We start from the raw sequence: 14217 nt of genomic DNA on the forward strand, positions 1-14217 counted from the left end.
ATATATATATATATATATATATATATATATTTCTTTATTTTTTGTAATTATGCCAAAATGTTTTACTAAGTTTGGTATTTTAAATAACAAAAGAAACTCTTTGCACAAGAATTGTGCAAAAGCTATTCTTTTTCACTTAACTGACAAAGCTTTAGGGATCTTTGTACATCCGACAACTTTTGATTCCGGGCATAAACACTTCCAGAATATACTCTTTACTATGAGAGTTTCATAAGAGAAGGCCCTTATATTTACGATATCTCCTGTTCATTTCGGCACAAGCATTTGAAGTTTTTGTTAAGTCTCAAATGATAAAATAAATTAACTTATCATTCAGATATAAAATAAGATAAAAACAAAAGGAATTTGATTTATTCCCTCTATTTTTTAAAAGTACATTTACATAAACATTCATTTCCTTAAGTAAATAAAGCTGTCAATACATGCGGCTAACTTGTACAACTTGTTTCCACAGGGGTGATCATGTGCATTGATACCGGTTCCTACAGCTCCCGATCTTTGTAATAATTTTAGTGCCTTGTCATGTATTATTTCCCCCAGTGTTCGAATACTAAGTATCAGAATTCGAACACTGGAAGTCGTGCATTCACTGATGACCCTTCCTTGGTAATGTGCTTTTGCATTGCTTCCTCACTAATGGAAACAACTTGTGGATGGGTAAATAATCGGTTTCCAGAGGCCAATGGAAACAATGAGAGTCTTGGGCGATGAGTTATTCTAACGAGCCAAAGATTATTTAACCATCCACAAGTTGATTTCTATACGAGTTAATCCACACAGAGTTGTCTATACTCTTACTAAAGTGAAGGCAATAGAGCTTTCAGTTGTTGATTCACCAGCTTGCCGATGATCCTTCCTTCGTAGTATGCTTTACATAGCTGCTTCGTTAAAAACCTTGCCAGAAAAATCCAATTGGGATAAAACTAGTCGAAGGGAAAAAAAGTGTAGCACATACTTTCAGTATTAGCAAGGATCTTCAGCAGTAATACCTTTTGAGGAGAGTCATATTTCAGTTGCTTGGCAATTTAACTCCATCTTGATTTTTCAATTCGTATGAACCTTTATCGGTTATAGCTAAAACTCGGTAAGGTCCTTCCCATGTCGATCCCAGCTTCCTAGCGTTAACTTCCCGAGTGCTTTGAGTGACTTTCCTCAGAACCAAATCCCTAACTTTAAAACATCGGAGATTTTCTTTGCGGTTGTAATATCTTTCCATACTTTGATTTTATGCCACCATCCTCATATATTCCAGATCCCAATGCTCTTCCAGCAAATCTAGCTTAACTAGAAACACTTCATTATTTTTCTCTTTGTTTGCTCGGGAAAACCTTAAAGTCGGTTCCCCCACTTCCACTAGCATCAAAGCCTCTGAACCGTACACAAGTGAAAAGGGAGTTTCACCCGTTCTCAACTTTGCCGTGGTCCGGTATGCCCATAACACACCCAGTAGATCATCTGGCCACTTGCCTTTAGCATCTTCTAACTTCTTTTTAAGATCTTGAATAATCACCTTGTTGGTCGACTCCGCCTGTCCATTAGAAGTTGGGTGGTATGGAGAAGATGCAATTCGTTTGATCTTCAATCCTTCCAGAAACTTCGTGACTTTAGAATCTATAAAATGTGGACCGTTGCCACAAGCAATATCCTTTGGTATTCCAAATCGACAGACGATATGATCCCATATAAAATCGATCACCTATCGTTCTCCGATCTTTTGGTAGGCACCTGCTTAAACCCATTTAGTAAAATAATCAGTTAAAACCAAAAGAAAGTTTACCTTACAAGGTCCTTGTGGCAAGGATCGACTATGCCCATCCTCTATTTCATGAATGGCCATGGCCAAACCACCGAATGCAAAAGTTCCACCGGTTGATGCACTAATTGTGCATGTCATTGACATTTATCGCACTTTTGTATAAATGTCTTCGCGTCTTGCTCCATTTGGGGCTAATTGTAGCCAGCTCTGACTAACTTGAGAACCAATGAGTCTGCAACGAAATGGTTCCTGCATACCCCATCATGAACTTCCCTCATCACGTAGTCAGCCTCCGAGGCCCCTAGACACCGAGCCAATGGTCCTTGGACTGACCTCCTATATAATTGTCCATCAGCAAGACAGTAACGAGCCACCTTGGTCCGTAGTGCCCGGGATGCTTTTGCGTCTTCGGGAAATTTACCATGTATTAGATATTCAATAAACGCATTCCTCCAGTCCCATATTAAGTTGGTTGAATTAATTTCATAGTAGTCGTCCACATACAACATCGAATGCAGTAATTGAACGAACGCACCGAAATCAGATCCTTTTATCTCTATGGATGAACCCAAATTAGCCAATGCGCCTGCCTCCACATTTTCCTCCCTTGGAATGTCGATGATTGACCACTCTCTGAATCGGGAGAGTAGCACCTTAACATTGTTCAAGTATTGTGCATGTGTTCCTCCTTGGCGTCGAAGATTCCGTATACTTGGTTCACCACCAGCTGGGAGTCGCATTTTATTTCGATAACCTCGGAACCTAGTACTCGATCTAGTTTGAGTCCTGCAACCAAAGCTTCATACTCGGCTTTATTTTTAGTTAATGGCACAGTTTTAATGGCCTGTCTCAAGGTTTCCCCCGAAAGAGTGATTAATACTATCCTGAGATAGGACCCTTTTACGTTGGAAGCCCCATCCATAAACAAGGTCTAAACTCTCGATACCGTTACCGATACCAACACTGCTTCTTTACCAGCTAAATACATTAATCTTGGACTGAAATTGGCCACAAAGTCGGCCAAAACTTGTGACTTGATTGCTGTCCTGGGCTTGTATGTAATGTCGAATTCATTGACTTCGACTGCCCATTTAGCCAAATGGCCCGATAACTCAGGATTATGAAGGACATTTCTTAAGAGAAATGTTGTCACAACGGCTATTGGATAACATTAAAAATAAGGCCTAAGCTATCGAGAGGAAACTAGGGGAGCTAAGGACAGCTTTTTAAGGTGCGGATAGCATGTCTCTGCTCCAGATAATATTTTACTAATGTAATAAACTGAAGACTGCATACCTTCTTATTCCCGAACCAAAACGACACTTACCACTAATTCCGAGACTGCTAGATAAATCAATAGTTGCTCCCTTCTCCTGGTTTTGACAACAACGGAGGGCTAGACATGTACCTTTTTATGTCTTCTAGTACCTGTTGGCATTTTGGAGTCCATACAAAGTTGTTCTTCATTTTCAAAAGAAAAAAGAAGTGATGACACTTTTCCGAAGACCTCGAGATGAATCTGCCTAGAGCCGTTAAACTACCGGTCAACCTCTGTACTTATTTCACGCTTGTCAGCTAGTCCGAGATATCCTCGATGGCTTTGATTTTATCGGGGCTTCCCTTGATTCCTCCTTGAGAGACCAAAAACCTAGGAACTTACCGGAACCCACTCCGAAGGCACACTTCTCTGGGTTGGGCTTCATGTTGTACTTTCTGAGAATGTCAAACATCTCTTGTGGATGTTCTAAATGATCTCCTACATTAAGAGGCTTAACTGACATATAGTCAATATAAACTTCCATCATTTTACCTATCTAGTTTTCAACCATCTTATTAACGAGCCTCTAATAAGTGGCTCTGGCATGTTTAAGCCCAAAAGGCATCATATTATAGCAATATGTGCCAATGAAAGAAGTCTTCTCTTGATATTCTGGGTTCATCCTAATTTGATTATACATGGAATAAGCATCAAGAAAACTCATTAATTCGTTCCCGACCATAGCATCAATTATTTGATCAATGTTTGACAATGGGAAAGAGTCTTCGGGGCATGCTTTATTTAAATTCTTATAATCTACACACATCCTAAATTTGTTATTCTTTTTAGCACTACTACTACGTTAGCTAGCCACTCCGGGTACTTTATGATGACATCCAATCCACTACTAAAAAGTAAATGGATATGGCCGCATGCAATTTAATATACCGAACTATGAGTCGGGGTCGAATCCCACAGAGAACAATATGCAGGCGATTAGGCGTGTAAGAGAATTATCACTTATTATGCTAATCCAAACACTTAAAAGAGTTTTGAGAAAATAATTATATCTAAATGTAAAAATCTAACCTAACGTAGAAAGCAAGTAAAATGATCAATGGCTACAAGCATGGATACACGAGGAATTTGTCACGACCCAATTCCCCCTCCGTTTGGTATCGTGATGGCACCTAGTCTTAGGGACTAGGTAAGCCTAATATTTACTAAATAACAACAATAATAAATAACATCTAACAACTTTTGAAATAGAAATCTCTATAAAATTTACAATTTCTGAAACCGGTAGTACAAGTCCTAAGCTCTACAGAGTTTGTTACAATTTTCTAAATACAACTGTTTGAAATTAAGTAAACAGCATGAATACAAATCAGAAGGTGACTGTGAAGCCTGCGAACGCAACAATTGGTTTACCTTGAGTCTCCACAGCAACAATCCGCACAGCTAGCTAATGATCAACTGACTTTGAAAATGCCTGGATCTGCACAAAATGTGCAGAAGTGTAGTATGAGTACACCACGGAGGTACCCAACAAGTATCAAGACTAACCTCAGAGGAGTAGTGACGAGGTATAGTCAAGACACCTACTGGACTAAATAACCTGAACAAGTATAAGTATAGAAACAACAGAGTATAATATCTACAAAAAGACTACGCGAAGTGGCAATTAATACGGTAATTGCAATAAGAAAGGAAAACAACAACTATCAGCGGAACACCATAATAATGATATAGAAGAGTGAACGGAAACACAACCTAAGTCCGATAATCACAGATAAAGAAAGGACAACTAGCAAATCAACAATACGATAACTTTCACATCGGGTTTTTGTCAATAAACTTCACGAGATACCGAACCTCGGACAAATCACAACTCACGGGCCTCAATACCTGACCCCTATCACTTGGCATCCTATGCCCTCATTACACCTCCTAACCACATTGACGACTCGCATGCCAAATAGAGCCATTCTCACATAGAAGGCAATTAAGCAATGGTGTGCATCTATACTCAACAATATCAAGGAAACCTCTTATCCGATAAGAGTGCTTAACTACGTGTATGCTTATGCAAGTGTCCTAACATAGTTCATACTAGCTAGTGAGCATAAGGAAAAGAACGGACAAAACGTAGAATATTTTCTCACAACTTTCACAAGAAAAAGCTCACATAGATAAGTGTACCACTACACAAATATCAACAACAAGAATGCCCCCAGGCCATCACAAATCATCACAAATCAATCCCTGATATAGCTCATCTTGTCTCGCCATGTGTGCAATATTAAAGTAAATGCCCGCCTTGTCTTGCCACACGTGCATAATAATGTTCCCACCTTGTCTCGACATATGCGCAACCTATATATATGTGTCCCGCCTTGTCACGCCGCATGCGAAAATATCAATAATAAAAATAGCACGACAGAAACCTTGTGCAACCCCATAACAAAGAGATATCAACAAAGGGCACTTCCGAGATACTGTTTCGCAGTCCCAAAAGTAAATTCTCAACAGGGGATCTCCCGAGGTACCGCCTCGTAGTACCAAAAGTAAATATGCAAGATAAGGGGATCTCCCGAGGTACCGCCTCGTAGTTCCAAAGTAAATATGCAAGAACAACAAGTACAACAATAACAATAACACTAATACAAGGGTACAACAAATAAATCAACTCAGAAATTCCAGAACTCAAAGGAACTGAGGAATTAATTCACAAGGAGTGGCCAAAATAGAGAATGCTAGTCATAATAAGAACAACTCAACAAGAAAGGAAATATTGCGCAATAACAGTCCACAATGTACAGTTCGACAACGAGGGAGCTAACCCAAGACGAATAATTCCAAATAAGGACAAGTCAACTAAAATATAGGATATCTAACTTCTTTTCAAGGTTGGCAAATTAAGAAAGAGATACAACAAATTCAATTCGGGATAAGCAGCAGAAAGATAATCATAGCCTCAATTAAGGATGAACAATTACAAAAGAGATAATTATAACTTCAAATAAAGATAAGCAGTTAGGGGAAAGATAACATGGCAATAGAAGAGATAACAATTTCAGTTAAGGCACGGATGACTCAAATAAGCATCAAGGGCGAATCATGAAGCAATTAATTCTAATTAAAGCAGGTAGAGGTGAAACTAGTAATTAAGAGATGTATTCATAACATAACAACTACATAATTAGTGAATACAAGGACCTAAGAACTATAAAAGGACAACTTCCCACAAATAAGTCCGAGCACGTACTCGTCACTTCGCGTACACGGACTACAATTAGCATAGAAAACTCAAATCCTAAGGGGTAGTTCCCCTACACGAAGTTAGGCAAGATACTTACTTCGAACCAAGCTCAATCAATCAGTAAGAATGCCCTTTCCTCGATTATCCGATTCTGAATGGCCTAAATCTAGCCAAACACAATTACATATCATGAATAAAATTACGAGAAACTAATTTAAATAATAAATCTACGGCTTTAGCAAAGAATAAAAAATTCGGCCCAAAAAGTCGACCCGGACCCACATCTTGGAATCGGGTAAAAGTTACAAAATACGAACACCCAATCAACCATGAGTTCACTCGTACCAAAATTAACAAAATCCTATATCAAAAATCCGAATCAAAACTCAAAATTTATTGGAAGAACGTTCCAACCTTTTCCCAAATGTCTCAACCAAATTCCTTAATTAAATGATGAATTCATCTATAGGTTAATGAGATATAACCATAAAAGAGTTAAGAATCATTAACCACAAGCTTTCTCTAAAAATCCCTCGAAATTTCGCCTCAATCAAAGCTCTCTAGGTCCAAATTTGGAGAATGAAATCAACCCTCGCACTTAGCCCTTTTCTTCCCAACGATTTCCGCTTCTGCGGGCTTCGAGTCGCACTTGCGATGCCGCACCTGCGGAAATTCCATAGCAGGTGCATAAATGACTTATGTCCTCTGGTCCGCTTCTGTAAGCATAAGGCCGCACCTTCGAGTGCTTACCTGCGGATTCTTGTCCGCTTCTGTGATCCCTTCTCCGCAGGATCGGCTCCGCTTTTGCGCCACTTTTGTCACACATGCGACCACTGGTTACCCAGACCACGTCCGTATCTGCGATCTCCCTTCCGCACGTGCGAGTTTGCACCTATGGTCATCCCACCGCAGGTGCGATTACACTAGAAGCTTGAAAGCTTTAGCAACTACACAAGTCCAAGTTTCAATCCGTTAAGCATCCGAAACTCACCTGAGGCCCACAGGACCTCAACCAAACATGCCAACAAGTCCTAAAATACTATACGAACTTAGTCGAGCCCTCAAATCACATCAAATAATACGAAAAACACGAGAAACACGAATCACCCTCCAATTCAAACTTAATGAACTTGAAACTTCAAATTTCTACAACAGATACCGAAACTTAACAAATCAACCTAGAATAACGTCAAATTTTGCAGGAAAGTCATATTCAACATTACGGACCTACTCCAACTTCCGGAATGGGAATCCGACCCCGATATCAAAAAGTCCACTTCCGGTCAAAATCTCCAAAAATTTGAATTTAGCCATTTCAAGCCTAAATCGACTACAAACATCAAATTCACAGTCCGGATATGCTCCTAAGTCCAAATTCACCCAACGCAGCTAACGGAACCGACGAAACTCTATTCCGGAGTCGTCTTTACACTATTTTGACTACGGTCAAAATCCTAAGGCTTAAGCTTCCGTTTTAGGGACTAAGTGTCCCAAATCACTCCGAATCATCCGAAAATTGAATTCAACCACGCACGCAAGTCAATACACATTATACGAATCTGCTCAGGGCCTTATGTTGTTGAACGAGACTTAAATTCTCAAAATGACCGGCCGGGTCGTTACATCCTTCCCCTCTTAAACAAACATTTGTCCTCGAGCATGCCAAGAATCGCCTCGAAGTCTTCAAATCACTGAAAGCACATATTCAACATACACCCACGGGTGACCCCACATCACCCCAATCCACATAAGCCTGACGACACCATCTCGACTGTAATTTATCCTTTCTACCAGCACCGATAAGCCTTAGAGTCAGAATTCTCACCTTCCATTTATCTCCAAAAGACCCGATTCTAAATCCATACCCGGTATCAGTTTCAACCAGCTTCGGCAACTCATACCTACACCCGCAAGGTACAACCACATAACGTGACACACCACACATAGGCCCATAATAACATTTCTGATCATAATAGCTGCCCGTAATCAAAACCAACACCGACAATTAGCCTCATATCCGTTAGCAACCCGTTTCAAACCTCCACAACGCTGATAATGATGCAAGTAACACAAAGACCTCATAACTATACACCCGGATCAACAAGTCACAGCTAACACCATCGGGCACACACCCCGCAAGCTAAAACTCAAAAAGCACAGAACGAAAAATGACTGAATATGTAAAGAGAAACACATAAGAGAAATATCAAACAATGCTACATGTATAACTCTCTATGAGTACCATCCTACAAATTAATTTAAAAGGAAAAAATAAAGTATATGAGAAAATCACAAGGATCTCATCCTGACATAACTTCCACCGCGGCACGCAGCCTGACTCAAACATATCAAATCACATGGAAATCGCGAGGGTTTCACCCTTAACTCTGAATCACAAACCGAATACGCATCATACCAATTGAAATCTTCCACTAACTCAATTCTTCCAATAAAATCACAACACTTACTAAAAACTCTCCCCGGTAGAGTATCAAATTACAAATCGTAACCAAATTACTCAAGAATCACATCAAACCTGCCATAATAGACAACATCAATTCACTTATAGTCTCGTAACTTTCAATAATGAATTAAAACAACGATAGACAAGGCTATAACTCATAAAATATCCCAACAGGGGCAAACACATAAAAATAATACTAGGTCATGAACTCACCCATAGGTGGGACAACAAATAGGGGAACTCGCCCTGATAAGCAGAACCGAATCAAAATATGAATGGTGCCCCTCTGTAACAAATAAAAAACATAACTGTATGATATCATCTGGCGCAGTGGCCTCAAGCCTACTATATGAAACACATCAACGGGCCGGGCCATCCCCTCTTGGGCACCCTCTACTCGCCTGAATACTCCGCTGTGACACACCTATCCAGATTCTAGGACAATATCTCACCATGTGGCTAGTATCTCCACACTAGAAGCAGCCTCTCTGTTGATGTGGCTGTGGGAACTGTGCGGTATGGGTACTCTGAGACCAATGAGCACCTGAAACACTGTGCGAAGCCTGAAGTGCAAACTGAACAGACTGACCCACAAAACCTCTACCATGTCATACCCTACCTCCAAAATAAGGACCAGTAGATCTCTCCGATCTACGAGACCTCCTCGTCTCCATGTCCTCTCTCTCCTGACCTCGCCTAGCTCCTTTCCCCTAATCCCACACGCCCTCTACTCGGCGAGGGATCCCTACTACCTGCTTAAACAAAACATCAGAATCTAACTCCAAGACATACTGAATCGAATATCATGCATGGGCCCCTCAATAAATCTACGGACACGCTCTCTAACTGTAGCGACCAAAGGAGGTGCATGTCTAGCCAAATCACTGAATCTAATGGCATACTCTGACACTGACATAGTGCCCTAGCGTAGCTGCTCAAACTCTGTGCGCCATTCATCTCGAAGGGATTGAGGTACAAACTCTCTTAGGAACATCTCTGAAAACTGAACCCATGTAAGTGAAGCTGACTCGGCCGGGCTACCCAACTCATATGCCCGCCACCACTAATAAGCCGTTCCCCTGAGCTGGAACGTAGTAAAAGCAATCCCGCTTGTCTCCACAATACCCATTTTATAGAGAATCTGGTGATACTCCTCCAAGAAACCCTGGGCATCGTCTGTCGCTAATTCACTTAAGGTAGGAGGGTGGTACTTCTTGTACCTCTCAAGTCTAAGCTGTTCTTCCTCAGATGCTGTTGCCCTAACCACCGGCTGAGCTGGGACCACAGGCTGTATCGCCATGATACCTGGAACCTGACCAATATGAACCCGCTGCTCTAGAGTGTGGGCGGTGGGAATCTGTGCTATTCCCCTGGTCTGTGAAATAGCTAGTGCAACCGGAATCAAACCCGCCTGAGCCAATGTACTAAATAGGCTCAGCAACTGTGCTAAGGTCTCCTGAAGTCCGAGGGTAACAACAGGCGCCTCCAGTACCTGCCCCTCAACTTGAACTACTGGCGGTTCCTCAACTATTGCTTTGGTAGGTGACCTAGCTGCGTCACGTTCTCCTCGTCGGCCTCTGCCCCTAGCGACATCTGCTCCATAGGTAACGTCATCTGTAACTGCAGCTCGTGTCCTCACTATCTGTGAGAGAATGGAATGATAAAAGTTCAATTTAGAGATCAATGAACTCACACGATAGGAATGAAGGAAGTGAAACTATCCTAATAGTTCCGTAGCCTCTCGAAGATAAGTACAAACGTCTCCGTACCGATCCACAAGACTCTACTAAACTCGCTTATGACTCGTAGTACCTATGAACCTAGAGCTCTGATACCAACTTATCACGACCCAATTTCCCCTCCGTTGGGTATCGTGATGGCACCTAGTCTTAGGAACCAGGTAAGCCAAACGTTTACTGAATAACAACAATAATAAATAACATCTAACAACTTTTGAAATAGAAATCTCTATAAAATTTAAAATTCCCAAAACTGGTAGTACAACTTACAAGCTCTACAGAGTTTGTTACAATTTTCTAAATTTAACTGTTTGAAATAAAGAAACAGTTACAAATTAGAAGGTGACTCCAAAGCCTGCGAACGCAGCAACATGTTTACCTTGAGTCTCCACAACAACAATCCGCACAACTAGCTAATGACCAACTGACTTCGAAAATGCCTGGATCTGCACAAAATGTGCAGAAATGTAGTATGAGTACACCACTGCGGTACCTAGCAAGTATCAAGACTAACCTCAATGGAATAGTGACGATGTACAGTCAAGACTCCTACTGGACTAAATAACATGAACAAGTACAAGTATAGAAACAACAGAGTATAATATCTACATAAAGACTACACGAAGTGGAAATTAATACGGTAATTGCAATAAGGAAGGAAAACAACAACTATTAGCGGAACACCATAATAATGACATAGAAGAATGAACGGAAATACAGCCTACGTCCGATAATTATAGATAAAGAAAGGACAAATAGCAACTCAACAATACGACAGTTTTCACACCGGGTTTTTGTCAATAAACTTCATGAGGTACGAAACCTCGGACAAATCACAACTCACGGGCCTCAATACCTGAACCCTATCACTTGGCATCCTGTGCCCTCATTACACCTCATAACCGCACTAATGACTCGCGTGCCAAATAGAGCCATTCTCACATAGAAGGCAATTAAGCATGGGTGTGCATCTATACTCAACAATATCAAGGAAACCTCTTATCCGATAAGAGTGCTTAACTACGTGTATGCTTGTGCAAGTGTCCTAACATAGTTCATACCAGCTAATGAGCATAAGGAAAAGAACGAACATGTAGAATATTTTCTCACAATTTTCACAAGATAAAACTCACACAGATAAGTGTACCACTACACAAATAACAAAAGCAAGAATGCCCCCAGGTCATCACAAATCATCACAAATCAATCCCTGACATACCCCACCATGTCTCACCACGTGTACAATAGTAAAGTAAATGCCCGCCTTGTCTCGCCACACGTGCATAATGTTCACACCTTGTCTTGCCACATGCGCAACCCACATATATGTATCCCGCCTTGTCACGCCGCATGTGCAAATATAAATAATAACAATAGCACGACAGAAACCTCGTGTAACCCCATAAAAAAGAGATGTCAACAAAGGGCACTCCCGATATACCTTCTCGTAGTCCCAAAAGTAAATGCTCAACAAAGGATCTCCCGAGGTACCACCTCGTAGTCCCAAAAGTAAATATGCAAGACAGGGGGATCTCCCAAGGTACCGCCTCGTAGTACCAAAGTAAATATGTAAGACATGGGGATCTCCCAAGGTACCGCCTCGTTGTCCCAAAGTAAATATGCAAGAACGACAAGTACAACAACAACAATAACACTAATACAAGGGTACGACAAATAAATCAACTCAGAAATTCCAGATCTCAAAGGAATGGAGGAATTAATTCACAAGGAGTGGCCAAAATAGAGAATGCTAGTCATAATAAGAACAGCTCAACAAGAAAGGAAATATTATGCAACAACGGTCCACAATGTATAGTTCGACAATGAGCGAGCTAACACAAAGCGAATAATTCAAAATAAGGACAAGTCAACTAAAATATAGGATATCTAACTTCATTTTAAGGTTGACAAATTAAGAAAGAGATACAACAAATTCAATTTGGGATAAGCAGCAGAAAGATAATCATAGCCTCAATTAAGGATAAACAATTACAAAAGAGATAATTATAACTTCAAATAAAAATAAGTAGTTAAGGGAAATATAACATGGCAATAGAAGAGATAACAATTTCAGTTAAGGAACAGATGACTCAAATAAGCATCCAGGGAGAATCATGAAGCAATTAATTCTAATTAAAGCAGGTAGAGGTGAAACTAGTAATTAAGAGACGTATTCATAACATAACAACTGCATAATTAGTGAATAGAAGGACCTAAGAACCCTAAAAGTCCAACTTTTCATAAATACATCCTAGCACGTACTCGTCACCTCGCGTACACGGACTACAATTAGCATAAAAGACTCAAATCCTAAGGGGTAGTTCTACCACACGAAGTTAGGCAAGATACTTACTTCGAACCAAGCTCAATCAATCAGTAAGAATGCCTTTTCCTCAATTATCTGATTCTGAATGGCCCAAATCTAGCCAAATACAATTACATATGCGAGTGCGCGCCTGCGGATTCTTGTCCGATTTTGTGAAATCCTCACTCAGCTTGCCTTCCACTTCTGCGATCTCCCTTCCACACGTGCGAATTCGCACCTGCGGCCACCCCACCGCAGGTGCGATTACATTAAAACCTGAAAGCTTTAGCAACTACACAAGTCCAAATTTCGATCCGTTAAGCATCCAAAACTCACCCGAGGCCCTCGGGACCTCAACCAAACATACCAACTTCAAATTTCTACAACCGATGCCAAAACCTATCAAATCAACCCGGAATGACGTCAAATTTTGCAGGCAAGTCATATTCAATATTACGAACCTACTCCAACTTCCAGAATCATAATCTGACCCCGATATAAAAAAGTCCACTTCCGGTCAAAATCTCCAAAAATTCAAATTTCGCCATTTCAAGCCTAAATCAGCTACAAACATCAAATTCACAGTCTGTATACGCTCCTAAGTCCAAATTCACCCAACGCAGCTAACGGAACTGACGAAACTCTATTCCGGAGTCGTCTTTACACAATTTCGACTACGGTCAAAATTCTAAGGCTTAAGCTTCCATTTTAGGGACGAAGTTTCCCAAATCACTCCGAATCATCCGAAAATTGAATTCCACCACGCACACAAGTCAATACACATAATACGAAGCTGCTCAGGGCATTATGCTGCCGAACGAGACATAATTTCTCAAAATGACCGACCGAGTCGTTACAGAATTACACTCAAGTAACGATCCAATGTATTTCATGATTTTATAAATATGAGAGAGTTTATGTTAATTTGCCTCGTATAATAATTCTATATTAGCTTCTTTCGAAGACTAATAAGACTTCCTAATTGAATTATCCCTAAAATAATTAAGAGATTAAGCATAACCGAAGATGGCTACAAGTAGTTCAATCCTATCCCTAGGTAGAATCTATTAAGTGAGGGTTAACGACTCAAGTTCTTGTTAATTAATCTTTACCAACCCCAAATTATCTTTACCAAAATTAATACGATATTAATGGGCGAGTCCTAGGGTTAGATAATCTCTTTGGAAATATTAAAGAACAAGAATAATTAATGAAATAACTCACTTTAACATTAAATGAAAATTGCTCAATACATAAGCACAACAAAATATTTAATCCACACTTTAAATATTAATATTCCCATAAACAAGATTCAAGTGTTGAAATAAATACTATACACTTAGATATACAAAATAAAGCAAGGAAATGAAGAAATGAGTAAGAAATTCTCAACCAAAAGCTTCGAATCGTCA

General features: G+C 40.2%; 1 protein-coding gene across 1 annotated transcript; it reads right to left on the reverse strand.

Annotated features, from left to right (window-relative positions):
* Positions 1–1246: 1246 nt before the first annotated feature.
* Positions 1247–1921, reverse strand: LOC138906657 (uncharacterized). The gene is made up of 2 exons (XM_070196005.1): positions 1799–1921; positions 1247–1666 (listed from the first exon to the last, which is right to left on the reverse strand). The coding sequence occupies exons 1-2, from the start codon at positions 1919–1921 to the stop codon at positions 1247–1249; spliced, it is 543 nt and encodes a 180-aa protein (XP_070052106.1).
* Positions 1922–14217: the final 12296 nt, after the last annotated feature.

Source organism: Nicotiana tomentosiformis, chromosome 1 (genome assembly GCF_000390325.3).
Source record: "Nicotiana tomentosiformis chromosome 1, ASM39032v3, whole genome shotgun sequence".
NCBI classification, from domain to species: Eukaryota; Viridiplantae; Streptophyta; class Magnoliopsida; order Solanales; family Solanaceae; genus Nicotiana; species Nicotiana tomentosiformis.

Excerpts from the sequence above, each read along its gene's own strand:
- LOC138906657 (XM_070196005.1), bottom strand. The coding sequence starts at position 1,921 with ATGTCAATGACATGCACAATTAGTGCATCAACCGGTGGAACTTTTGCA. Across the intron at positions 1,667-1,798 it reads TGCCACAAGGACCTTGTAAG|GATATTGCTTGTGGCAACGG; the intron begins GTAAACTTTCTT and ends GGAATACCAAAG.